Below are 24,617 nucleotides of genomic sequence, written 5' to 3'. Positions count from 1 at the left end.
CACTGACACATGGCAGGACAGGGTCTCCAGATGGACCCAGCTGCCTCCCATCCCTTCCCAGTCCCTGTGCTCCTCAAGGGAGGGATGAGCAGCAGCTCAGCAGCCAAGATCAGCAGCATCCACCCCTTCCCCCAGCTGTGACCACACTTCTGAAAGAGACAAAACAATTCCAGGAGATTTGCTTAAAGCATTTTGGCATCCTCGGGGCCGAAATCCCTCTGTGAAAAGAGGACACTATAATTGCATTATTAATAACAACTCAATCTAATCTCCAGCTTTCAAAGAACCACCGCAGGCTATGTGAAAAACCTCCAAAATCCCTGAACTGGTCCTGGGATATCACAGTTGGGACTGAGATTTGGGGCTTTCTTCTCCTGAAGACCCCAGGAGCAGCTCCCCTTGCAAGCACAAAGATCCAAACCCCTGACTTCACCAGCTCTCCTGCTCCTCTTTGCCTTCCTGCTCCCAGACTTCTGCAGAGCCTGGGCTTTTATCTCAAGGTAAATACACATTCTCCCAGTAACCTTCACTCATTTGCACAGTTAGAGATGAACCAGTGATTCACATGAAGTCCTTGCTGAACAACAGAAGAACGCTGGAACTAACCTTGCCCCCTCTGCCAAGCTCCTGAGTGTTCAGAAGCGGCTGCCCAAGGCAGTTTCTATAAACAATCCACTTTTACCCTTTTGTATGGTCACTTGGAAAAAAAAAAATTCACAAAGACAAGCCACCCAACCTCTCTGGCAAGTAACCTTTCCTGTGACCCCCCCCAAGCTAGGCTCATACATCACTAGGGTAAATATTTGTGTCCATGCACACGCAGATAAACAGTTTTGGAAAACACAGGCATCGAAAAAACCAGATGACGACTTTGCTTAAAGAGATTAAAAAATAGAAGCTGGATCTTTTTTGACTTTTCACTGTTTGAGGGCTTAAGACTATTCCTCAGCCTTCAGCTCCAGCTACAAGGGCTGGAAAAATGTTTTGCAAAATAGAAACCCAAGTGTTGCGTGTAATCACTGCTCCAGTGGGTGATTTATATGTGAGGGGAGATAAAACCTCACTGACTGTTCTGGTGCTGCTGCAGTGTGCACAGATAGGGATGGGACTGAGGTATAAAAGAGTCCCCCAGAATGCTCCTCAGACTGAATGGAGCTCCAAATCTGCAGGAACACCCAGTGGCACATTTCTTCTGCACACGGGGAGTGCCTGAGATGTGCAGCTCTGCTGCTCCTGCCCTCCTCACATCCTCTGAGGACCAGCACAGAGCACAACCCTGCAGTGGCCATGGGCCTCCCTCCAAACCCTCTGCTCCTCCTTGCCAAGAAGAAATTCAGAGGCTCAGGGGCCCCTCAAAGCAGAACTAGAAGTTTCTAGAAGTGTCTGGTTTGAGTTTTTTCAGTGCTTCCCTGTTTTAAACTTCTTCCACTTCCTCTATCTTATGCTTCTCCACCAGTTTTCACCTGCTCATCCCTTTCAAGGTACCTCCCAGCCCCTGGGGCTTCTCTGCTTCAGGGATGGAGCTGGCAGGTCCATCACTCACTGGAAATGTAATTCCACGGGTCTGTTCTTGGGTGGGAACAGAGGGAGAACCTCCAGGATATCACAAGGAACATGAGAGGAGCTCAAACCCACATTCTATGACTACAGGAAAGAGGCCTCCAGCAACAGCCTGAACTCACTGCCTGGACCATCCTGTATCTTGCTTTACCCAGTGACTGCAAACATAAGGATAGAGGGAACAGAGCTCCCAGTCTCCACCTGTCCTCCTTCTGCCTTCAGCAGCCACAAGGCCACCATTAACACCTCAGCTCTTGAGCAATTCGCCCTTTGCCCAGTTCCCCTAAGCCAAAAAAAAAAAAAAAATCAGTTTGATGATCCTTACCATGTTCTCCTACCAGTTGCTGCAGCTTCCCATAAGAATCCACGCCCAAATTCACCGGGCTGTTAACCACGGCCACCGGCGAATTCCCGTTCTTCTTCCCTTTGGGAACGGGCACGGAGCTGACTCTGCTCGTCGGCGAGGGCAGGATGGTCGGGTAGTTCATGTTGCCGCGGCTGGAGAGCCCGGCAGCCAGTTTGATGCCGGCCGGGGCGTTGGAAGACTTGCAGTTGACGGGGGGTCCCTCCACGTGGCAGTCGGCGTGGTAGATGCTGTGCACGGACTCGGCGTCGGGGTGAGGGGCCGGGCTCTGCGCGCTGGGGGCCGGGGAAGGCAGCATCAGCTGGGCCCCGGGCTTCATGACCTTGAGCTCCAGGTCGCAGATCTCGGGGTTGGGGCGCGGGCCCCGCGGGCTGCCGTTGCTGATGTGGTAGTGGTGGTGGTGGTGGTGGTGGTGGTGGTGGATGAGGTGGTGGATGGAGGTGATGCGCTTGCGGCCGCGGTGGCTCTGCCCGTTGGTGCCGCTGTTGGGGTTCACCTTTTTCCGGCGCTTGCTCTGCCAGTTGTTGTACAGGCGGATCGTCCTGCGCTTCACTTTCCTGAAGATGTGGCAGATGTACTTGAGCAGCTCCTCGTAGCAGCTCCCCGGCTCCGAGAAGCTGGCGATTGTGCTGTCGTTGGAGAGGTACCGGGCCCGCTGCTCCTGCATCAGCTGGTTCTCCCGCTGCTTGGTCTCGGAGAACTGTGTTGCTATCACAACCAGGCACAAGTTAATCATGAAGAAGGAACCCACCTGGAGGAAACACGGGGAGAGGGATTAGCAGGGATTTCACGCTCCTCGCCACCACGCGTCGTCTGGACGTGAAGTGTGGCTCTTGGTGAGACTTCCAAACGTGCCAAATCTCACCAAATGTCATGGCCACACATGCCCAGGCTGCTAAATTTGCTCCTAAACCATGCTAAATTATTCTGGCCATGGCAAAGCGAGCTGTTAACAATGGCCCTCCCCACTTTCCTCCCCTCAGCATGGATGACATTTGCTGCTAACGCCGGGTGGAACACGAGGCAATCAGTCAATCAGTCACCACCACAGAACAAGCTGTCTTGGACATTTGGCCAACCTGCAGGGAGAGATGGTCTGAAGTCCAATTTGTGCTGTACTGGAACAGGGTCTTTTCTTCAATCACTTTGATCACACCCTAACAGAGTTCACCTTTTTACTCTGGTGTCTCTCTGCCACAGAAAAATTCACCTCCAGGAGGTTCAGTGCTCCTAGAGGGGCCTGATTTATTGCCTGGTTGAGTTGATGTGTTCTTGGGTGAAAACTGAGTTTTAAGTCCCAAGGACAAGAATGCAAAGTGACCTAAGGCTGCATTCTTCCCTCAGCTGTTGACTCCACAAACTGGTTTTTCACCACTTGGGTTCATAAATCCGCCAAAGGGAAATGTCAAATATTCCCAGCAGGGAATCGGTGCCCTTGGGCATGAACGGGACTGACGTCAGGGAAGTGCCACTGCCTGCAGGGCCAAACCTCTGTGCTGGGCTCAGCAGGACACACATGGATTTAATCTGGACCATTGTCTGGGGAATCCTCAGGGGAAGCCGTTGGGAGATGGTTTGTGGTGCTGATCTCCAGTTTGGAACATCAGCCTGGATACTGGCAGGGAAGCAGCAAGGGTGCCTTTCCCAGCTCCAAGTGACTTGGAGATTAGTCACCTTCTGGCTTTTCTGCAAGGATCCATATGTAGAGAAGGGCTCAGAGCAGTGGAGCATAAATCCCTACTATTCATGGTCCATTGCTAAAGCTCAAAAACCACTGACTTCAAAATGCTCTCCATGACTGGGACACTCTCAGTGCTCTGATCCACGCCTTTCCCACTGCTGGTGAGAGCTGGGTTCAATTCCCAAGGCCTTCAAACCCACACTGACGAGGATGGGGTTATATATAGGAAATATCCAGCCTCCAAAGCACTTTTAAGTCCCTCCATCCCATGTCCTGCCTTACAATTACAAGGCACCTTTCCCTCTGCTTCCTTCTTGACTTAAATGCTTCCCTTTTCCCCATGTGCAGACCCCTGGAGAAGGTTGTGCCCACTGGAAAAACAGAACCTTATTAACATGGAATGGCAGCTTCTGAAGACAACCTCCAGCACCTCCAGTGGGTAACACTTTGATTTTAGGAAAGATAGCACTGTAAGACCTCAGCAAGCTGCAGTGCTATTATTGGGATTATTGTTATTTGAAGGGCTCAGGTGAAGTTCAGAAGTTTGAGGGCCCTCCACTGAAAGGAGGTGTCCTCTGGCACATTGAGGAGACTAAAGGAAGGAAAGCTGCAGCCTCTCTGCTTTTTGTCCTGATGAACAGTTGCTCGGCCAAGGCACGGCAGTTCAGACACATCAAGGTGACAAGCCCAAGACTGGGAGGGCGAGAGGGAGGGGAGACCATATGGCCTGACAGGCTGTGACTGTGCAGCACATGGGACACTGAGCAGGGCTGTCACAGCCAATAATCTGCCCCCACAGCACGAACCACAACCTGCATGATCACACCTGATGGCAGCAGGAAGGTCTCCCACCCTGAGCCCTACCTGGCTCTTCCCTGTGAAGAACCCAGGGAACAACTTGACCCCACAAGGAAAAGGAATAGGAGCATCTCCCAGTTCATACTTACTATTATAAGCAATATAAAATATATAAAATTGTAAAAAGAATGTGCATCCATCACGTAATACATGATGTCAACCCATCCTTCCAGGGTTATAACCTACAGGAAGACAGAGAAAGAAAGTGTAAGAACAAAAGTCAACCAAAAAGTTATTAGATGTCAATCTTCTGATGGTTCCTGGTACTCAGCACTCCACAGCACCTCTTGGGATCCATCCAGACCTGCTGCACTTCTGTTCCCAGCTGGCTTAGGAGAGCAGCAAAGTGGGACCAAAGGACTGGCCTGAGGTTTCTACAGGAATCTGGCACAATTAAAATGGTGAAACATTCAAATAAACCACCTGAAACACTGGTTTTGAGGCAGCACCAAGAAATTCCCAGGAGGGATTCTAATCAAAAAAGCCTCTGTGTGCAGAGATCTGGAGTTTTACCTTTGGCTCCTGGTTTTGTGATGTCACCCATAAAATTCCCAGTTTTTAAGTCAATTTTGTTTCCTTGAAACCAATTTCTTTGCGATTCCTACTGGCTCAGGATTACAACTGTATCACCAATATCATAGTGGGAAAGCATCTGAGTGGAAGAGACTTACTTTAATTAAATATAGGACTGATTTAATACTCGTTTTCTCAGTCTTCCTTTCACTAAAAAAAGAAGCTGAGGATTTAATTAACACCACACAGCCTGTGTGCAGAGCAAAGTGAGTTCTACCACGTAATTTACAGTTCTTATTTAGATAAAACACACCAAACTTCTGGTGCAATCTTGCTGCTAATCCTGGAGCTGGAATTCCAGCACCATTTCCATCAGAATCAAAGCTCCTGCCTGAACTGACTCACGGCGACTTGTCACACCAACGTGAGCCTTGGTGGCCTTGGCAAAACCCAGAACTGCTCCTGCCTCCAATTCCAGCGGTATCATCCCTGATTTAAACCATGTTTGCAGCGAAGGAACTTGCTGTGGGAAGAAAAGGATCAAACCTCATCAGCGTAGAGGGCTTTCTGTGGGAAAAGCTGATCCATAAAGCACTTGCTGTCGAGGCAGTGAATAAAACCATGTCCTTGGCCCACCAGGGCAAAGCCCTTTCAGGGGAGTCAGACACAAATCCTTGACTCTTTTCTCCTGTTTTTCAGTCAAGGAACTGAAAGAAGCTTAGAGATGGATGTTCAGGAGGTGAGCACATGTCCAAGGGGAGAGCTTTGCTGTACTCACAACCATCAGCACTCCCAGTTTCCCTGAGGCTGTCAGGGCTCGTTGCATCCACTCACAGGTGCTGGCAGGGAAATCCCACCTACCTGTGATTCCTCACCCTAAAGTCACAGTGCTGATGTTTTACCAGCCAGTTTTCAAACCCACTTGCCCTGTTGGGGCATGTGTAACCTCACACCCCCCATGCACTCGAGTGAGAGGGCAGCAGGAACAGCTCCAGCTAAAACCAGCCAACAGGATGTGCCAAGGAGCAGGGAAAAATTGTCTCTGCAGCTGCTTTATTCTGTCAGTGTTGCTAAAGACTCAGAGCAATCAGGTTTGCTGACACACTAGCTGCTTTACACAAACATCTCCCACATCTCCTGTTTCTCCTTATATCCATTAGATATTCCTTCATATCCCACCCTCGCTGCTGGTTAGTGATGGTCAGCAATGGGACAACGATGCTTTGCTTCACAGAATCATAAACTCATGGAATTGGATTGGAAGGGACCTTAAAGCCCATCCAGTCCCACCCCCTGCTACAGGCAGGGACACCTTCCACTATCCCAGGTTGCTCCAAGCCCTGTCCAACTTGGCCTGGGACACTTGCAGGGATGGGGCAGCCACAGCTTCTCTGGGCAACCTGTGCCAGTGTTTCACCACCCTCTGAGTAAAGAATTTCTTCCCAACATCTAATCTAACCCTGCCCTAATCTAACCCTGCCCTCTGGCAGTTTAAAACCACTGCCCCTTGTCCTGTCCCGACCTGCCCAGAAATGGCAGGGGTTTAACAAACCCCAAAAGAATCCTTTTAGTCAACATGAACCCCAGAGATCAACCTGTGGCAGATAGTTTCCAGCAGAAGAGACATTTTTTTTGTGTGGATTCCAGTGCTGTTATTCCCGTGGAGCCTGGGAAGGGGTTAAGCTGCCTGGGTTTAACAATCAGGGCAGCAATCGGGGTGTTCAGCCGCCTGGAACAGACAAGCAATCAAAGCCCAGCTGCCCCTTCCTGCCTTTCCCTGAACACGAGTGAAACATTTATAGAGAGCAAAGTTCTTCCTGGGTACGTCCCTCGCCTGTGTGGGCTGTGCTCTGCAGCTGATCCTCTCACAGCCAGTGCAGGTTCACAGGGAAAACACAGGGATCAAGTCGGGAGGTGACATAAGGCTAAACCAAATCACTGCCAATTACCCAAGAAATTGTTTCCTTTGTGCTCTGCAAGTTCCCTCCCTTCCTTCCCTCTGTTTGGAGGCACAGCTGGCACAGCAGGTGCTCCATCCATTTACACTTAGGGATGACAAATGAGCCCAGAGACCCCAAATATATCAGCTACACCTCTCCACTGAATTTGCATTTGGCTGGCAACCCTCAGATCTAACATATCAGAATGATTAAACACAGAGCCCTCCGTACAAAAGGAGTTTCCCCGAGGGCTGCTCTTGGGCTTCTGCAGGCGCTGCCACCACCCCACCTGGGAAACAGCTGCTGAGACAACACTGAGGGCCAACCAACATTTATAGAGATATTTTTCTAGACAGCACTTTGAACAAGAATCAATCAACACGCCAGGTTTCTCCTCCGGAGGGCTCAGAACGCTCATCCTGCTCTGCGAATATTTAAGACGTAATTAGAACTTGCATTATTTACTACTCACTTGTAAAGCAAGGGGATACAGGAGGCATAAACAGACCTCTGGGCTTTTGTTCTCCTGTTTGACATCTCTGGGGGTTCATTCTGGGCCTCACCATCCAGTATAAAGGCAGCAGTACCGAGGGGAAGGATCCCGGAGCTGCCGGGATTAGGGAGTAGCAGCAGTTCCTGGAGGAGAGAGGGATCACAGACATCCGCCTGCTTTTTCTAATCAGGGAGCTCTGGAGAAATGCAGGACAACACACAGGCACAGCCACCTGTCTGGTCTGGAACAGGGTCTGGGATTTTTCCAGCCTGATTCTTGTCTTGCTGGGGCTTCTTCCTTGCTGCCCTCTCAAGTGCTCCAAACAACTTCACGGGGACGTTTTCACTGCACATCCCCAGCAGGGCCTGGGTGTAAATGGGAACCAGACCATCTGAACCTGCCAATAGCTGGTTTATACACCACAAACTGAACTCTCCCAACTATTTTTGGAACTCAGACAAAAGCATCTGCACAAGGTTCGCTGCTGCACTGCACACTTTGATCCCACACACTTAATTCTCAGACCAGATGAACTCGTGGATGTCCCATCCCTGGAAGTGTTCAAGGCCAGGCTGGATAGGGCTTGGAGCAACCTGGGCTAGTGGAAGGTGTCCCTGCCATGGCAGGGGGTGGAACTGGGTGATCCTTAAGGTCCCTTCCAACCCAAACCATTCTGGGATTCCATGAAGTCAGGGGGAAATCCAGCAGCTCTCACCACTCTCCCAAGAACACGGGTATATTTTTCCAGCCTTGCTTTGCCTGCTGTTCCTCCCTTGGGGCACCCTGACTGCAATCTCACCTATTTCACTAAGCAGAAATGACTTCCTCCTCTCTTCACTTTCCAGTTTGATTAATCCACTTGACTGCACCTCCAGCATTTGGCCCTCCAAGCCCTTTGGAGATGTCTTCCAAAGACCTGGAGCACCTTTCTTGTGCTTTCCAATCTCAGCAATCCATTCTCAGTAATTAAATTCTGTTCAAGCCGTGGTTGTTCACAGAGAGTCATATTAAACAGCATCTCCAAATGTACCAGTTCAAAGCCTCCAATAAATGCAACACACAATTATTTATCCACACAGATAAGACGGCGAGAACACGTTTCCTAATTCAGCTCTGATGAAAAAGATGGGCAAAGTACGTGGCACCAGTATTGGCAGCTGTAGGGAAATAGCTGAAAGATTCCATTAAGATGATTGGCACAGTTGTGCTGGAGGGGGCTGCTGGCTCTGATTGTGCTGCAGACCCAGCGGGAGAGGAGATCACAGGACACGCTGAGCTGGAAGGGACCCACAGGGATCATCCAGTCCAACCCTCAGCCCTGCACAGAACCATCCCCAAGAGTCCCATCCTGTGCCTGAGGGGGATCATCCAAATGCTTCTTGAGCTCTGGCAGCCTTGGGGCTGTGCCCACTGCCCTGGGGAGCCTGGTCAGTGCCCAACCAGCCTCTGGGAGAAGAACCTTTTCCTGAGATCCAACCTGACCCTGCCCTGGCACAGCTCCAGCCATTCTCTGGGTGCTGTCCCTGGTCCCCCCAGAGCAGAGCTCAGTCCCTGCCCCTCCTCTGTCCCTGTCCAGGCAGTTGGAACTGCAGTGAGGTTTCCCCTCAGTCTCCCCTTCTCCAGCTAAACACCCCAAGTGCCCTCAGTGTCCTCACACTGCTTCAAATCCAGGCCCTTCCCCATCCTCGTGTCCCTCCTTTGGACATTCTCTACTGGCTTCAGATCTTCCTCATATTGTGGTGCCCAAAACTGCAGATGTCCCCTCAGCCTGGGGAAAGGATTTTTGCCTTCAGTGGCCCGGGCTGGGCAGAGCACAGAGCTGTTCTCCAACCCACTGCAGGCCCTGTATGATGCTCAGGCTGATTCTCCTTCCCTGCTTGTTCAGTTCTTCACCTCTCACACACCGTGGGCGGGGATGGGATAAATCATTTCTCTCCTATTAATACCCACGAGGGCAAGTACTAAAGCCCCCAGTCTTATGTCTGATCCTCTCTCTTATCACTGCAAGAATTTAATAAAAACCTCACCCAGGTGAACATAAAGACAATTTTAACTTCATCGATCTCTGGCTTGGACACCAGTCAGGCACTCCCTGATCACCCCACTAACATGAGCAGGATGCGAGTGGACAATCAGACTTATTTTTAAGTCTTCTGTGATTCCGACCCTCCTGCTTTGCTCATGCCACAACAATTTCATCAGTTGTAATAAAGATGCTCGTCTGATTTACAGCAGCGTAACTGGGGACAGAATCAGGTCTTCTAGTCGAGCTAATCAGAGTCAATCTGAGCCTCCAGAGTGAAAATCACAAGGGAGATGGAGATTAAAGATGCTGGCAATTAACTCAGACCTCCTCATTGCTCCCAGGGAGACAGCAGGTTTACATTGTTTTTTCTGGGGTTACTTCACAGAACAATTTCTTTTATTATGTCAAGAAGTTTTCACCATAAAAATCCTTGTCTTTGAGCTCTGCCAAAATTTTTGCAAGTTCTTGGCTATAGCCGATTCAAGAGCAGGTTATTTTTTGCTTTACTGTCATTTAAAAAAGAAAAAAAAAAGGAAAAAAAGAACCATCCAGGGGGAAAAAACCCACCCAAACTCCAACCCGAACTGCTTCAATGAGCCAAGTCAAACACTGAATTACTGAGGATTAGAAGGCACTAATGGCTGGTGCCAGAGGAGCTGCTGCAGCTCGGAATTAACCTCGAGGTGCCACTAATCAATGGAGGAGAGTTGGGAAGGCGACTGTGAGAAGTGGAGCTGAACAGGTGAGAATTGAAGGCAGAGCACACGAACCCGCAGCTCAGCCCCAGCTCAGCCCCGGAGCTTCCTCGGGGCAACGTTTCACTCCCGTAATTACTTCAACCAACTTCATTTGTAGCGACAGCCTCCCCTAAGCCTGGGACCAAAATCAGCAGCTCAGCCTTCACTGAGAGCCCCACAAAGCCCAGCTCTGGCCAGCAGGAATTCCTCCTGATCCCCAAATTTCAGGCGCTCCCGGTGTCTGGCTGAGGCAGGGGGTGATCCAGAAACACAGAGAGGCCCAAGTGCTTCCAAGCCATTTCAAGTCTTCACCTTGACTGACAGCTATAATTTGTGCTCAGCCACTTTTTGCTTCGGCCTAAATTGAGTCCTTTGGGGAAAGATGGGCATTATCTGCATCAAAATCAATCACCCTGAACCCAGCAGCAACCCTGGGTTCTGCCGTGCTCGTTTGGGTTTATTTACTCTTTACCTCGTCACTCCCCTGGCCCTGCTGCGGGGCCTTTTCAGATGTTATTTTTATAAACTTTATCGAGACAAGATCCAATGCTATAAATTGTGAGAGCTATTAATTACTGTGATGGTCTCAGTAAGTTTTATAAGGCCTTTAGTATCCATTTCTGAAAGGCTCTTTATCTCTGGGTTCTGCCCTCTCGGGCACATTGATTTGGCTCCCAAGCACTGCCCAGTGACTAACAAGAGCATTCTACAGGCAGAGTGCTTGGCAGATCATCAATTCACTATTTTTGAAGTCAACCTCACAATTTTAATTATTTCCTCATGAAACATCTTGTTAAGTAACCTCAGTGGTCAGAACAACAGGTTTTATTACACTGAGTAATGTCCTCTGAACAGATGCTTTTCCTTTCACTTCGAGGGCTTGCTCACTGTAGCCATTTCTCTATAAACTGAGAGTCTTGCAAAGCATGAATCTGCTCTAAAAAGTAGCTCTCAAGACCAAAAAAAAGGAAACTGGGCATCTTTGGATGTCTTGGACTCCTGACCTCTCAGATTTGTTCCCCATAAATGCAATCCCTGGTCAGTGCTACCAGTTCTCACTGGACCTTGAAAAGCAAAGTGGACAATAAAGTGTGTAATAAAGTGAGATGCTGTTGTTGGTGGCCCAAAACCACAAGAAAGTGTAGCTATGGGCTTAAAACCAGCATAAACCCAGGTTTTGCTACAAAATGAAGGTGAGTTGTTGTTGCTGTTTCACACTAAATAATGCAAGATCCTCATCTGGCAGCAAAAACCTCCCAATTTCAGACAACTGATTTCAGACAACTGCTGCTTCTGACAAATCCCACCTCAGTCCATATTCATGAGGTTTGATTTACTGGCATAATTAGCCTCTGTCTCCACTGTTTGTGTAAAGTATCTTTTGCACAGGGAACGTATTTAACTGTTTAGCTTCAGCAGTGACGAGTCCATTGTGGGAGAGAGCCTCATAAATCAGAGTTTTACAGCAGAGCAAAGCTGAAAGATGAGAGTTTGCAACGAGGACAAGGGCACCAAAGCCAGACTGAGATCCTTGCTTATAGATGAGTGTATCTCACAACTTGTTTAAATTATATATTAGAGATTATTAGGCAAAGGGTGCACAGAGGGAGCCCTCCGTGCAGAACTCTGACACCAAACACATTTCAGGCGTCCAAGTGTCTGAGCTTTACTCATTCACACTAATCAGAGTGTGTGTAGGTGTATCTTGTTCTCCTGGATGGATCCACCAGCTCACAGTCTGGGACATGAAGGTGAAGGAGCTGAACCTTTGGCTCAGCACACGAGCCTCTCCCAAGCTCACAGAACAAGGTTCAGCAGCAGCAGCTGATCATGGAGCAGGTTTGGGGCAATCAAACCAAACCAAGATTTCCCGGTAAGAACTACAGACCTCTAGAACATCCTGAGTTGAAAGGGACCCACAGGGATCATCCAGTCCAACCCTCAGCCCTGCACAGGCCCATCCCCAAGAGTCACCCCCTGTGCCCCAGCAGATCATCCAAACCCTCCTGGAGCTCTGGCAGCCTTGGGGCTGTGCCCACTGCCCTGGGGAGCCTGGGCAGTGCCCAACCAGCCTCTGGGGGAAGAACCTTCTCCTGAGATCCAACCTGACCCTGCCCTGACACAGCTCCAGCCATTCCCTTGGGTCAGTTGTTGATGTACTTCAGGACCAGCAGTTTTCTCATCACCTCACTGGACTCCAGTTTAGGTCATGCCTTGCTGAAGACACCCCTCGTCCTACTGTAAAACATGAGAATCCACGATAGAGGCAGGGTGAAACTCTTCCAAAGCTACAGAGGCTGCAGAAGGTTTTCTGGGTCCCTCCAACACCCCCAGGTTAGTGCACCACACCAGGGATCAAGGTGGCCTCTCTGACTTGTGCTATTCGGGACAATTCCTTCTAACCTTCAAAATGAAGGAGATTTTCCAAAAGCAACTAATCCTCTTGGAAGCACACTCGGAGATGCTTTAAAAGGGCTGGATATTTTTAGATTGGTTGTTCAGCATGAAAGCTCTTCAAGTGCAGAAAGTGATGTTTATTTGGCTGACCAAATTAAAAAAAAAGGCAACACCAACAAAACTCGAACCCCACGATTTAGAGGGAAATATTTTCAGTGATCTAAACCAGATTCAAGTTGAGTGACAAAGCATCATCCTGAAGCAGTGGAAATGAAAAGCTTCAAACTATTTTCTTGCCAAATCCAGCACAGATAAGCATTGGTGACACATATATCTGATTTAAAGAATGAACCATTCGACAAAAAAAGTCCTTTTGGCCAAAAAACTATGTACTCAACGAGCACTGAAAACATGGGCACCCACTGTGACAGCTCCTTCTAAAAACAGGGCTAAAAACTACACTGCACACACAAACACAACTGCAGTTGGAAACCTCAGACCTTTTTCCTTCTGCTCCAGTGTCTTTTGGCTCTTCCCCCAAATTTTTAAAGACTACTGGAAGTGGGAGAACAGAGGTTGCAGCAGACAGGCAAGCAAGAGCATTACTAGGATCCTTGGACAACTGGGAAAACGCTTCCTGAGCTGGAATTTTGTAAAGAGCTTGGCTGAGGTGTCTTGAGGTCCCAGCAATGGAGAAACAGGCCCCCCAAAAGGTCCTCATTAATATCTGAGTGACAGCCCAGCCAGGAGGAAGTAGACTAAGTGGGATCCCAGAGGAATAGGATAAGGGGGGATGGCTTCAAACTGACAGAGAAGCTGTGGCTGCCCCATCCCTGGAAGTGTCCAAGGCCAGGTTGGACGGGGCTTGGAGCAACCTGGGCTAGTGGGAGGTGTCCCTGCCCATGGCAGGGGATGGGACTGGATGGGCTTTAAAGGTCCCTTCCAACCCAAACCATCTGTGATTCTAAGAATGCCCCTGCCAATCCTGTCCTGCCAGTAGGTCTCAGATTGAAGGTTCGTGCTTCCCATCTCCTCAGACAAGATCCTTTCTTGGCTGAGTGACAGCACAGACAAGGAGGGACCCCGAGCTCATTCTTGTGTTTGGCCACAGCAGAAGTGCATTGAAGAACACACAATTTTTACTTTAACTCAAACAGAAGATATTCTTCCCACTAGAGTGTCAGCTGATAAGGTGATAAAGGAACCCTCAGGGAAGGATTTCAATCATGAGCAGTAGCCGACACAACGTGAAGTGGGCAATGGCTGTGGAACAGATCAGGGCACCACACGACAGTGAAAGGAGACAAATGAGCCTTTGTCTTTCCAAAGCTGAGATTTCCCCCAAGCTCTGTACCTGCTCAGCTGGCCCAGCTGCTTGGGGTGCAGAGTCAGCACCACGGAGACAAAACGAGCTCCTCATCAGCACAGAACACCAGGTCAGGATGAACAAATCCTTGATTGGACTGAGACAGCTTCCACAAGCTCCCAGGGGCTTTTCTGACAGGCTGGAGCACAGAAGAGGTACCTTCCCATGCAGACAAGAGGGTTCTTCGTGCAGCACACGCTGTCACTGCCAGCTGTCACACCTGCTCTGCCACCGCCTCCGGAGGGACTTGTCCACCGGAGGACAAATGAAGGAGGAATTGGGTGGAAGCAATTCCCTACTTTCCCACCCCAAATGTGTTCTCTCTCCCGAGCTGGTCACCCACACCTTCATGGATGTGACACCCTCATACCTCTGGTGAGCCCAGGTGCCAGGAGAAGTTCTCCACCTGAGAACACCCTGAGCTCTTGCAGCAGCCGACGGTTCCTTTCATGCCGCTCTTTTCCAGACAGCTTTCCTTGGAAGGCGATTCAGCTTTTCCTTCCTTGGGCATTCGCGTCGTGCCGTGTGCCTGCTGGGCTGTCTCCAGCTCTCCTGCACACAACCAGGGTTTGTCTTCTCCCTGACAGCAGGATGGGGGCTGCTCACTGCAGGAGTGTCCTCTGAGAATGCCCTCGCCGGGGCCGGAGCTGTGTTCCTTGGATGACTTGATTAACTCGTTCACTGGGATGTCTTCCTAAGCAAAACCTCGGAGAGGCAACATGTGCTCAGAACAACAGGAGCTTGAATCTGAGAGCTGCTCCCAGGGACTCATTCCAAGAGGGTCCTTCGTTAAGGAAGCCCTTTAGAAAATGCAATTGCTTCCGAAATACACGTGAGGAAGACGCCACAGGAAAGGTCACTCAGCAGCACCAGCCGAGTCCCAGCCCCTCTGAATTGCCAGACTAATCTCTCTTGTGTTGGATGGACATTTCCTGAATCACACAGACATTTCCTGAAACGTCCATGTAATTTTTTCTGACACATTTGCTCTCAAGGCTCAGTCCTACCAACCACATCCAGAGGAACAGAGTGTTCCCTTCATCTCCTCTTGGTTCTGCCTTGCTGATGGTTATTGTTCCTCCAACTAGTTTTGCCAAAAGCATCGTAAAGTGCTCATACAGGTCCTGCTTTCCTACAAATCATACACAGAATCATCCAAGCAATGGTTCTGTGGTTTTCAAAGCAGCTGAAATCATCTCCTCTTCCCAAACTCTGTCACCCAAAACCCAGGCCAATATTTCTGTGTTCAGGCCTGGCCACCCCGAGCCTGCTGGTGGAAGGTGGCAGAGCTTTGGTGGCTCCATTGAGAGTGTCAGTAATTCCAATTAAATTGGACTTTGGTTAGGTGGCTAATTCATCATCCAGAGCGTGACAACAGTACCTGTAATTACTGCTCATATTGCTGTGGCTGAAATTCATGTGCAATAAAGGGATCTTAATATCATGCCAAACCTCACAGTTAATTTAGGTTCCATCTCCTTTCATTTATTCTGTAATAAGCTAATTAGTTCACATAATTTGCCATCGAACGTGCCTTCGTAACAAATATATACACGAATTAGCTTATTACACAACAAATGAGGGGAACCAAGACATGAATCATTTGCAGGATTACATAAGGAATTATTGTCCTTCCCAACACCCAGACGTGCAGCCATTGCCTTTATTACTTTTAGATGTTTTGATTTGCACCGGGTTGTTCTCCTGTCTGGTGCCTCTGGCTTACTCTTCTACTTGGAAGGTCAACAGCTCATTTCACTGTTCAGTGTGTCCTGCTGCCACCTGCAAGTTCAGGATCACCTCCACGGAGGGAAATGTCTTTCAGCTTGGCTGCTGGAATCCCAGTCCTGGCAGCTGAGCGAGCCTGCCCCTCCTGCTACCTTGGAGCACCACTTGCAGGATGTTCTGGAGCAGAGACTTTCAGATTTCCCTGGCAAAAACCTGCTTTTGGTTTGGTTTTTTTGTGGTCTGAACAACATCAGCCTGTGCCCTTGGAGACTCCTGGGCATGACCTGCAGTCACTGTGCTTGGAATCTTCCAGCTCTTAAACCACACGAGATCTTAGAATCACAGAATTAAAGCTTATCTTGTTCCACGCCCTGCCATGGGCAGGGACACCTTCCACTAGCCCAGGTTGCTCCAAGCCCTGTCCAGCCTGGCCTTGGACACTTCCAGGGATGGGGCAGCCACAGCTTCTCTGGGCAACCTGTGCCAGGGCCTCCCCACCTTCCTTCCCAGTATCCCATCTAACCCTGCCCTGTGGCAGTGTGAAGCCATTCCCCCTCATCCTGTCACTTCAGGCCCTTGGAAATAGTCTCTCTCCATCTTTCCTGTGGCTCCTTCAGGCACTTCAAGGCCACAATCAGGTCACCCTGAAGCCACCACTTTTCCAGGCTGAACAAACCAACCAGATTTCCACCTCATCTGGGACAAATCCCAAGGGATGCTCCATCCAGCTGTGTCCTCAGCTTGCCACGATGCCCACTGGAGGTTTGCCAGACCTTAAGGTTCACACTCCATACTATAACTCCTGCAAAGCACCACAGATTCATTATCCTGCAGAATAATGGATCAGGACAGTTGGGCCTGTCTCATCCAAGTGCTTTCTGCCAGTAATTCCACACCAATTCACAGGGAAGCTCCTGAGCCACTAAACCCATCAGTTGTACTTTCTGCACTACTTACTTTGAGGCCTCATCTAACTGCTGACCTGGTGCTCCCCAGCTTCAACCATTAAATGTAATGAGAGCACAGCTCAATAGCTTTATTTGTTAAATGTTCTCTGCTCAAAGCAATTGTTTTGATTTAGCATCTCACCTCCTGCAGTCATGATTTACTCTTTCCACACCCCAGTTAAGCAAGCACCTTGCTCCCAGCAGCTGCCTTTTTACCTGGAGTTATAGCATTTCCAGCTTCTAAAAATGAGCCCTTGGTTCTAAAAGGAATAAAGACATAACAAGAATTTTAGGCTGGAAATCCTCTCCAGCATTTGGATGGCCTAAGCAGCACTAAACCCAATCATAAACCTCTTGGCAGCTGCCAAAATGATCTATGGATACAATATCCAACCTTGCCAGACACTCTGCTCTGCCCAAAGGAATCAGCTGAAACCTCTCCTGGGGCTGGTTTGTTCTTCCCGGAGTTAAAGCTGCACATTTTCCGGCCGAGGAAACAAAATCCCAAGGTGAAATGAAAACCTGCAGCCTGCAAAAAAGGCTCTGGAGGTCAAAAGGAAGCTCCTGGTCATCCTCAGTGCCCTGGCACAATCCATTGTCCTCTGCCCTCTCCCTGCAAGAACATTGGTGCCCGTGGTGGGAGTCAGACAGGACCTCCTGGGCACATCCATCAGCTCTGCCAAAGAACTGGAGGAAAAGCAGAATTCCAGAGCAGCCAGAGTCCCATTTACTTTGATTTTCCTCTTTCCTTTATCCAACACTCATCACCAGTCAGCAGCTCCTCTCTTGACACACCAATTCCAGGAAAGAATCAAAGCATTTTCACAAACAGCCTCATAGAGATTTGGGATCTGCCTGAGCCCTTCTGGATATGGTTCTAAGCCTCTGAACCACCAGCAGTGTGATTCAAGGTGAGCTGCTGTGACAGCAGAGAGCAGACAAGATGCTCAGAGCAAACACTCACTGCTTTGCAACTCCCAGGTGAAAACTGGAAGTTATTAAAGTTCATGGTGTAATATGAAACTGGAAGGAAATTCATAAATTAAATGTAGAGCTCTGAATGAGTAATTATTCATCATTAACAAAACTACAAGGAGAGTTCTTTTCTCCTTCAGGAATAGATGTCACCTGCACTTCAGGAGGGCTAAATAAAACAGGGCATCCAGCCAAGAGCAAAGAAATGTGTTAAAACCAGAAATTGCCAATTAAAAATGGAAAACAATAGATGGATCATTTCAAATTGGGCAGCCCTAGGAGACAAGAGGCTCTGCACTATGTGGATGAGCTCTCCAGTGTTCCAGAGCTACAAATGCTTTGAGAACACTTCAGTTGCTGGAGTGTTTTGCCACCTGTAAAGGCTCCCCCAGTCTGAGCCAGAAGCACTTTGGTCTGCAGCGAAGAGCTGTAAAGGTGTGGATCAAGAGAGGCCCAAATTCCATGTGAGCAGCATCTCCTCACAGGTGTTCTGGCCAGAACAGCTTTTTCCTCCTTCCAGCACACCATGCTCATTAGTATCATCCTGTAATTCTAGAACCAGGCCTAACTCACGTCATCAGGTTCGTGCATTTTAGAAGGAAATTAAATCTTGCTTAAGAACTTCAACAACACTCTCGGTTTCCTGACGCAAGAAAGACCCTACTCCCAAAAATCCCTGGGATTTAGCTGATTTGCAGAGCTACAACTTGCCCTACCTTTCCCTGCCTCAAGAATTATTCTCCTCCTCTTCTAAAATGCACCAAAAAAAAAAAAAAAAANAAAAAAAAAAAAAAAAAAGTTATTCTCTCCAAATTGCACCATTTGTGCAATTTTACCCCACGTGTCTCTGTTCACAGTTTCACTCAGGTACAAATTCCTCTCTCCTCAGAGGTGTTTATCAAAACCTCTGCAAGCAAAAAGGTGACAAACCCAACAGAAACAGAGAAATCAAATGATCTGGGAGAATCCTACCTGAAAAATAGCTATCCAGGCATATCCAATGTTATCAAAATTGATAGCTCCGTTGTGCGGGTTCACGTCCCCCGCCATGCACACGTTGTAATACTGGTTCCAGTTGATGCAGGAATTCCTGCTGCTGGAGTCGGGGTGGTACAAACTGGGGGTGTAGGAGTCCATGCTCAAGGTGCACTCCACCTTGTACTCCTTCCTGTTTGGGATGTTGGAGCACTTCTGCATCCCGTTCTCCCGGTGCGACGAGCAGATGAAGGGGTTCTCCTCCGCCTCGTCCGTGCGGTAGTAGGGGTGCAGGAAGGTCAGGTTGTAGGTCCTGGAGGGGGAAGAAAGGGAAAAATGAGAGGGAAGGATTCATCCCTTGTTTCAGCAGCAGCAAAAGGTGCTGTTTTCTGTCCCTGGCTTGGGTGGGTTCTCTCTCCTTTGCCCCTCAGCCCCACCAGACTGGGGACAGCAAGTCCCAGATGAGATGAGGCCGTGTGAGGACACTGAGGGCACTTGGGGTGTTCAGCTGGGGAAGAGGAGACTGAGGGGGGAGACCTCACTGCAGTTCCAACTTCCTCAGGAGGGGCAGAGAAGGGGCAGGGACTGAGCTCTGCTCTGGGGGGGCCAGGGACAGCACCCAGGGAATGGCTGGAGCTGTGTCAGGGCAGGCTCAGGTTGGATCTCAGGAAAAGGTTCTTCCCCCAGAGGCTGGTTGGGCACTGCCCAGGCTCCCCAGGGCAGTGGGCACATCCCCAAGGCTGCCAGAGCTCAGGAAGAGTTTGGATGATCCTCTGGGGCACAGGGTGTGACTCTTGGGGATGGTTCTGTGCAGGGCTGAGGGTTGGACTGGATGGTCCTTGTGGGTCCCTTCTAACTCAGCACATCCTGTGATTCTGTGAGATACCAGCCCCTAAAATCATCTACAAAGCTTCTTCCATCCTGTAAGGCACCAGTGATCTTCCACTTAAAGATCAGCCTCAGTTTCCCCACCCAAACAGGGCAGTTGAAAGCATGAAATGAGAGGGTTCAGACAGAAAATCCCAGCAGTGCTTCCCAAAAATCTAGAGAAGTTTTTGTTTGTATGCAAGGATTTTAAGGTAACTCTTCTGATGCTCAGAACAGCTGATGGCAAAGCAGCTTTCCAACAAATGTGCCCCTCAGCATGTCTCTGATGAGGGAGCTGAACTTCTACAAGGAGAGACCCAGCTCCAGGCCACCCTGAATTCCTTCTGCACTTCCATAAGAAAAGGAAGAAACATTTAAAGGAAGAAACATGTGCCTCCTGCATCTCTGATTTAATTGGCTTGGATAAAGTTTATGGCTCTGTTACAGCCCAGATAAGCAAGTGCTGTCACTGCAGCATGGCAGGGATGTGCCTTTGCCCAAGTGCTGCCCCAGATCAGGGACCAGGCAGAGCCCAGGACTTTTCCTGCTGTTTGCTCAGCATTAGTGAGAGCCAGCAGCACTCCCTGCTGAAGCACTGCTCAAAATGGGAAGGTGCATTGCCCTAGAGCTGACTTTATCCACTGCTTTATCCACTTTTCCGAGCTGCAGGGATCTCAGATGCCCCATAATCATCGGGAGATAAGGGAAAGGCACCAAACAAATTACCCGAGCAAGCAAGATGTGGGGAGAAGATAAGCAGGTAATTCTTCAAGACAGGACAGCTCTATTTTTATCTGTTTCTGAATGCACCTTTCTATTGAATAAATTCAGCTCTAACTGGTGCCAAACCAGTGTTATTCCATAAAACTGCTTGAAACTGCTCCCCAAAACCCTTGAGTCAAGCAGGAGTCACTCAGTGATAAGCAGAGAACAATTGCTGCAGGGCAGAGCTGAGGGGAAATCAGCCCTGAGCAACTTTCCTGGGGAATTTGGTTCTCTTCCATCAATGAATTACTTGAGATGGGTGTTGAGAGTTAATCCAGCCTCAGGAACAGGCAAGAGGAACAAATTGGGCATTGTTGGCTGGGATTGTATTCGGCAGCTATTCCCCTCCCACTGCACAGCGTTCCCACACCTCCAGACAAAGCTGTAACATCACCCTCCCTGTTTCTACGCCTGAGATTTCAACTTCAAAGATGTTTTTCCTCCAGAACTGCCTGAAAGCCTTCCCTTCCCCTCCCACCAAATGGTCTCACATGAAGACATTTCCACATAAACCGAGACATTTCCATATAAACCGAGCTGCAGATCAGGCCGGGGGCTCCACAGGACAGTGTTCACTGGAAGATCAGACACTACAAGCACCAGTTTGTCACACAGAGGGAGGTAACACAGAGGCTTGTGAAGGATTAAAACACACTGGGATTCAGGGATGTGCCTACAGACTTTGGCAGAGACAGCTGGGAAACCTGGGAGAAGAAACAGAGGGAGGAGAGGAGGAGACACCTGAGAAGTGACTTATATAATTCCCAAGGGGCAGAACTACAGGATCAACCCCCCTCCCATCCCACTGCAACTGGGATGGCCCTGGATGAGCCACACACACAGAGATTTGGGGCTTTGTGCCTCCCATGAATCACCATTTAGGAGCCCTGGGCTGCCTGAGCCAGTGCCCTGGGCTGGGATCTAATAAGCTGAGTAGAGAAGAGCTGGGCACAAACTGCCTGGAGAGCCATAAGAACAACAGCCTTTGGTGTCTGTGGGAGGAAAATGGGACCAGGAAAACAAAGCCCAGCTTGGCTGTGAGGGGTGGGGGAAGCTCCACTCGGTTCTGCTGTTACCTAATTGATTTTATCCTCCCTTTCCTCTGCCTTCCTCATTTTTGCAACTGCCCCCCAAATAATTTAGAAACTAAAACTTTCCCTGTGACAGGCTAAAATCAGTCATGTGTGGGGTCACATTCTGCCCAGCCCTTTTCAAGCCCTTCCCTCTTCCCTGAGCACAGACACACCAAGATCCTTCCCCATCTGCCTGGGGAGGATCCACACCCAGGAGATGCTCCACCACCACCAAGTGAAGAGGGGAAAGGACACATCAACTCACAGCAAACATGGCAAATTGAAGACCTTTTCTTAGCTCTGCTGCTTGAAGACCTTTCTGGCAAAACCAAAAAGGGGAAAGGAGGAAGGAGAGCAAGAATGAGAAACAGGAGTGATGTGGAATGAGGGAATCCCCAATATCCACAAAATAAATGAGTTCTCTCTGCCAAGACCCTCCACCTCCACGTGCAGGAAGGGTCAGCCTAACCTCCCTGTTACTTGCCAATGGGTAGGGTGCAAATAACTTATTAATGCTAATGAATCCATTAATGACAAGACTCTGGTGCTCTGGGGAAAAGACAGAAGAAACAAAGCTCCAGAATGTATTTGTTATCACATCAGAGAGGATTAACACCCCTTTCCCAGCCAGCTGCCCTCTGCACATCTTCCTCTGCAGCTTTGCAGTGGATTTCTCTTTCTCTGTTCCTGAGCATGTTCATGTGGAGGAAAAACAACAGCGGGGCAGAAAAGTCCATTCTCTCCACACCAAAGGAATTATTCTCTGTTCCATCTGCCCTCAACCACAGTTTTCCCACACCATGCAGGACATTACAACCACTGGAGTCTGGTGTGTGTGTGTGCTGAGCACAATCCTGCTCCAGCTTTCTGAGGAGCAGAGGAGGAAAGGGAAAAGGTGGAAGAAACTCAGCACCGAGCAGGATTTGTTCCCTGCAGGTAGAAGCTGCTCTCTGAGGAAATCCTGCTGCCAACCAGCACTGCAGCACAGAGCAAAGCCAGGAGGAGCAATTAAGCCCCTTTCAGACAAACTGAGTTGCCTGTGCCTCCTCCCAGCTCTGCACCAGCCCAGGAGCCAAAGGCAGAGCAATAACTGAGCAGGCTGGAGTTAACTCAGCCTGAGGAGCTCACATCAGAACTGTCCTGTGGCATCAGAGACACACAGAGCACTTCACAGCCCTCCACCCTCTCCTGCTTCCAACCCACTGAGTTCCTTGAAAGGCTCCAGGACTGGAAAATGCTGCTCTGCAGAACAACACAACCCCAGCAGCAACTGCCCAGACGAGCTGGGGGTGACCCAGTTCCTCCCTTTACAGAGCCCAGCTCGGGAGGGCAGGAGGGAGCCAGAGGGGCTGTGTGGGACACACACATCCCAGAGATCTTACACAGAAACTGCTGGCTCTGCTCACCCTTCCCACAGAGGCAGAACGAGTTCCTCTTTCACACCAGACCAACCGAAAAGTCCTTGTGGAATTCCCCCTCCAGCTCCCAGTGCCCTCACTCACGGACAGCACAGACCATCCTGGCAATGCTATTCCAAGCAGTTGTCCCAGGGAGCTCCCCAGGGCTTGAAGAGGTGTTTGAGCCACCAGAGACTTCCAAAACATCCCTCTGATCTCCAGGGCAGGGTGAGGAGTGGCAGATTCTCCCACGTCCCAAACACAAGGGACACGGGTCATTTTTTGCCACCCCACTACTGCAACAGCCCCAGTGACTGCTTGTAATTCCTTCAAAGTCACTACTGGGAGTCCTTAAACAACCTCCAGGATATTGCAATTCTCCAGGAGAGAATGGAGATATTTCCAGTGCACCTCAAAGGAGCCCCCAAACTTCTATCAGAATGTGCTGCATTTAAAAATAGTTGCTTTAACTTGAAGCAGCCAACTTTCAAGGGGGATGGAGAAGGTTTCCACAGGAAGAATAATGATGGAAAAAATCAAAGTCACTTCTTCCACCTGGTGCTTCCAGTGAAGCTGAAGGCCCAGGAAGCTGCTGGCAGTGAGGGTGTAGGGCAGTAAGGACCTGTATTTGAAGCAATGAGCTTGTTTAAACTTTGTTTACTCCAGAAAATTTGGGGTTATGGCCCTTCCTTGCCTGGCCCCTGGACTGTGTTCAGGTGTTCACCCTCAGTTCAAAGCAGTTGAGGCTGGAACTGGGTGGTCTTTTAATGTCCCTTCCAACCCCAACCATTCCACAATCCTATGATCTGTGCAACAGCAGGAAGGTGTAACCCTGAAGTGCTTTCCAGGTCACTCCCTGCCTTTTTTCCCCTTTACAACTTGCTGTTGGGATGTTCAAGACCAGAGCAGGGGTGAACCATATCCTGATGTCTGGAACTATGGACTCAAGAGAACGAGTCAGAAGTGACAAAAAAGATCAATTCCATTTGTATTCTCCAAAACTTCCACACTGAGCTCCAAAAAACCTGGGACAGCTTCTAGCAGGAAATGGAGGGATTGGATCATTGCAGGTCTAAAGTTAAGGCAGGAAACAGCCCAAAACAGCAGCACCAGTCTGGATGATGGCACCAGAGCACCCCACACGTGTCCCACTGATCCTGGCACCAGCAGGGCTGGAGGAGCCCTTCCTGCAAAACCCCTCAGCCTCCTTTGTCCAAAAGTCTCTGGAATGCTGGAACTTTAATCACAACATCCCTGAGCACGTGGCATGAAGCAACAGGACCTGTGCAGAGCCACCCAAATCCCCCACTACCTGCTGCTGGAGGGACCCAGGGAGCAGCTCAGAGCTGTGGTGAAGGGGAGGAGGAGAAGATTCCTCACAAACCTCCTCGGGAACAGCTCCCGAGGCTCAGCCCAGAGCCCGACTCTGCCTTCCCTTGACTGGGAGCAAGACCCTGATAAGAAAATCCTGGGCTGCCTTTGATGCTGCTAATGGCCATTACATAACTGCCTGCTTAATATCTGTACTTAGCAAACGTTTTCCCCCGTGGTTCATTTTTAAAAGCTCCACTTTGCAGAAAATCACACAGCGTTTAAAAACCCGGGCGAAGAGACGAGAGGGACTCGCCGGGGGTAATTACAGCTCACACCAGCCCACCCAAGCAGAGCTCTGACACCACAATTTGGGCTTTTAAGTGACGGCTCAGGGGTTCCTCTGAGCCTGGAGGGTCTTGGTGACCAGCAAATACCAGCTGGGGGTGCAGGAGAGAGTTTGGAGCATCAAGGTGTTGGAGTGGGAACACACACTCACGGCCGGCTCGTTGATTTTCCGCCTTTCAGCATCTCTGGTGGGAGGAACAAGGGCCACCAGAGCTGGTCTGCAGGACAGGGAAAGGCCTGGAGAGCTGAGAGCCATGGGACTGAGCAGTGAGAGGCAGGAGCAGGACCTGGGGTAG

The 24,617-nt window shown here is 49.6% G+C and overlaps 1 protein-coding gene across 3 annotated transcripts in view; it reads right to left on the bottom strand.

Annotated features, from left to right (window-relative positions):
* Positions 1-24,617, bottom strand: part of CACNA1H (calcium voltage-gated channel subunit alpha1 H) — a 151,348-nt gene that overhangs the window by 78,732 nt on the left and 47,999 nt on the right. For all 3 annotated transcript variants that reach the window (XM_017823054.1, XM_017823053.1, XM_017823055.1), the window contains exons 7-9: positions 18,558-18,873; positions 4,553-4,645; positions 1,886-2,675 (exon numbers count right to left, since the gene is read on the bottom strand). In XM_017823054.1, coding sequence (XP_017678543.1) covers positions 1,886-2,675; positions 4,553-4,645; positions 18,558-18,873 — 1,199 coding nt within the window. The remainder of the gene's footprint in view (positions 1-1,885; positions 2,676-4,552; positions 4,646-18,557; positions 18,874-24,617) is intronic.

Source organism: Lepidothrix coronata, unplaced genomic scaffold (assembly GCF_001604755.1).
Source record: "Lepidothrix coronata isolate B3197 unplaced genomic scaffold, Lepidothrix_coronata-1.0 Scaffold101, whole genome shotgun sequence".
Taxonomy (NCBI): Eukaryota; Metazoa; Chordata; class Aves; order Passeriformes; family Pipridae; genus Lepidothrix; species Lepidothrix coronata.
Note: the sequence above shows the minus strand (reverse complement) of the source record. Positions and strands in the feature narration are given on the sequence as shown.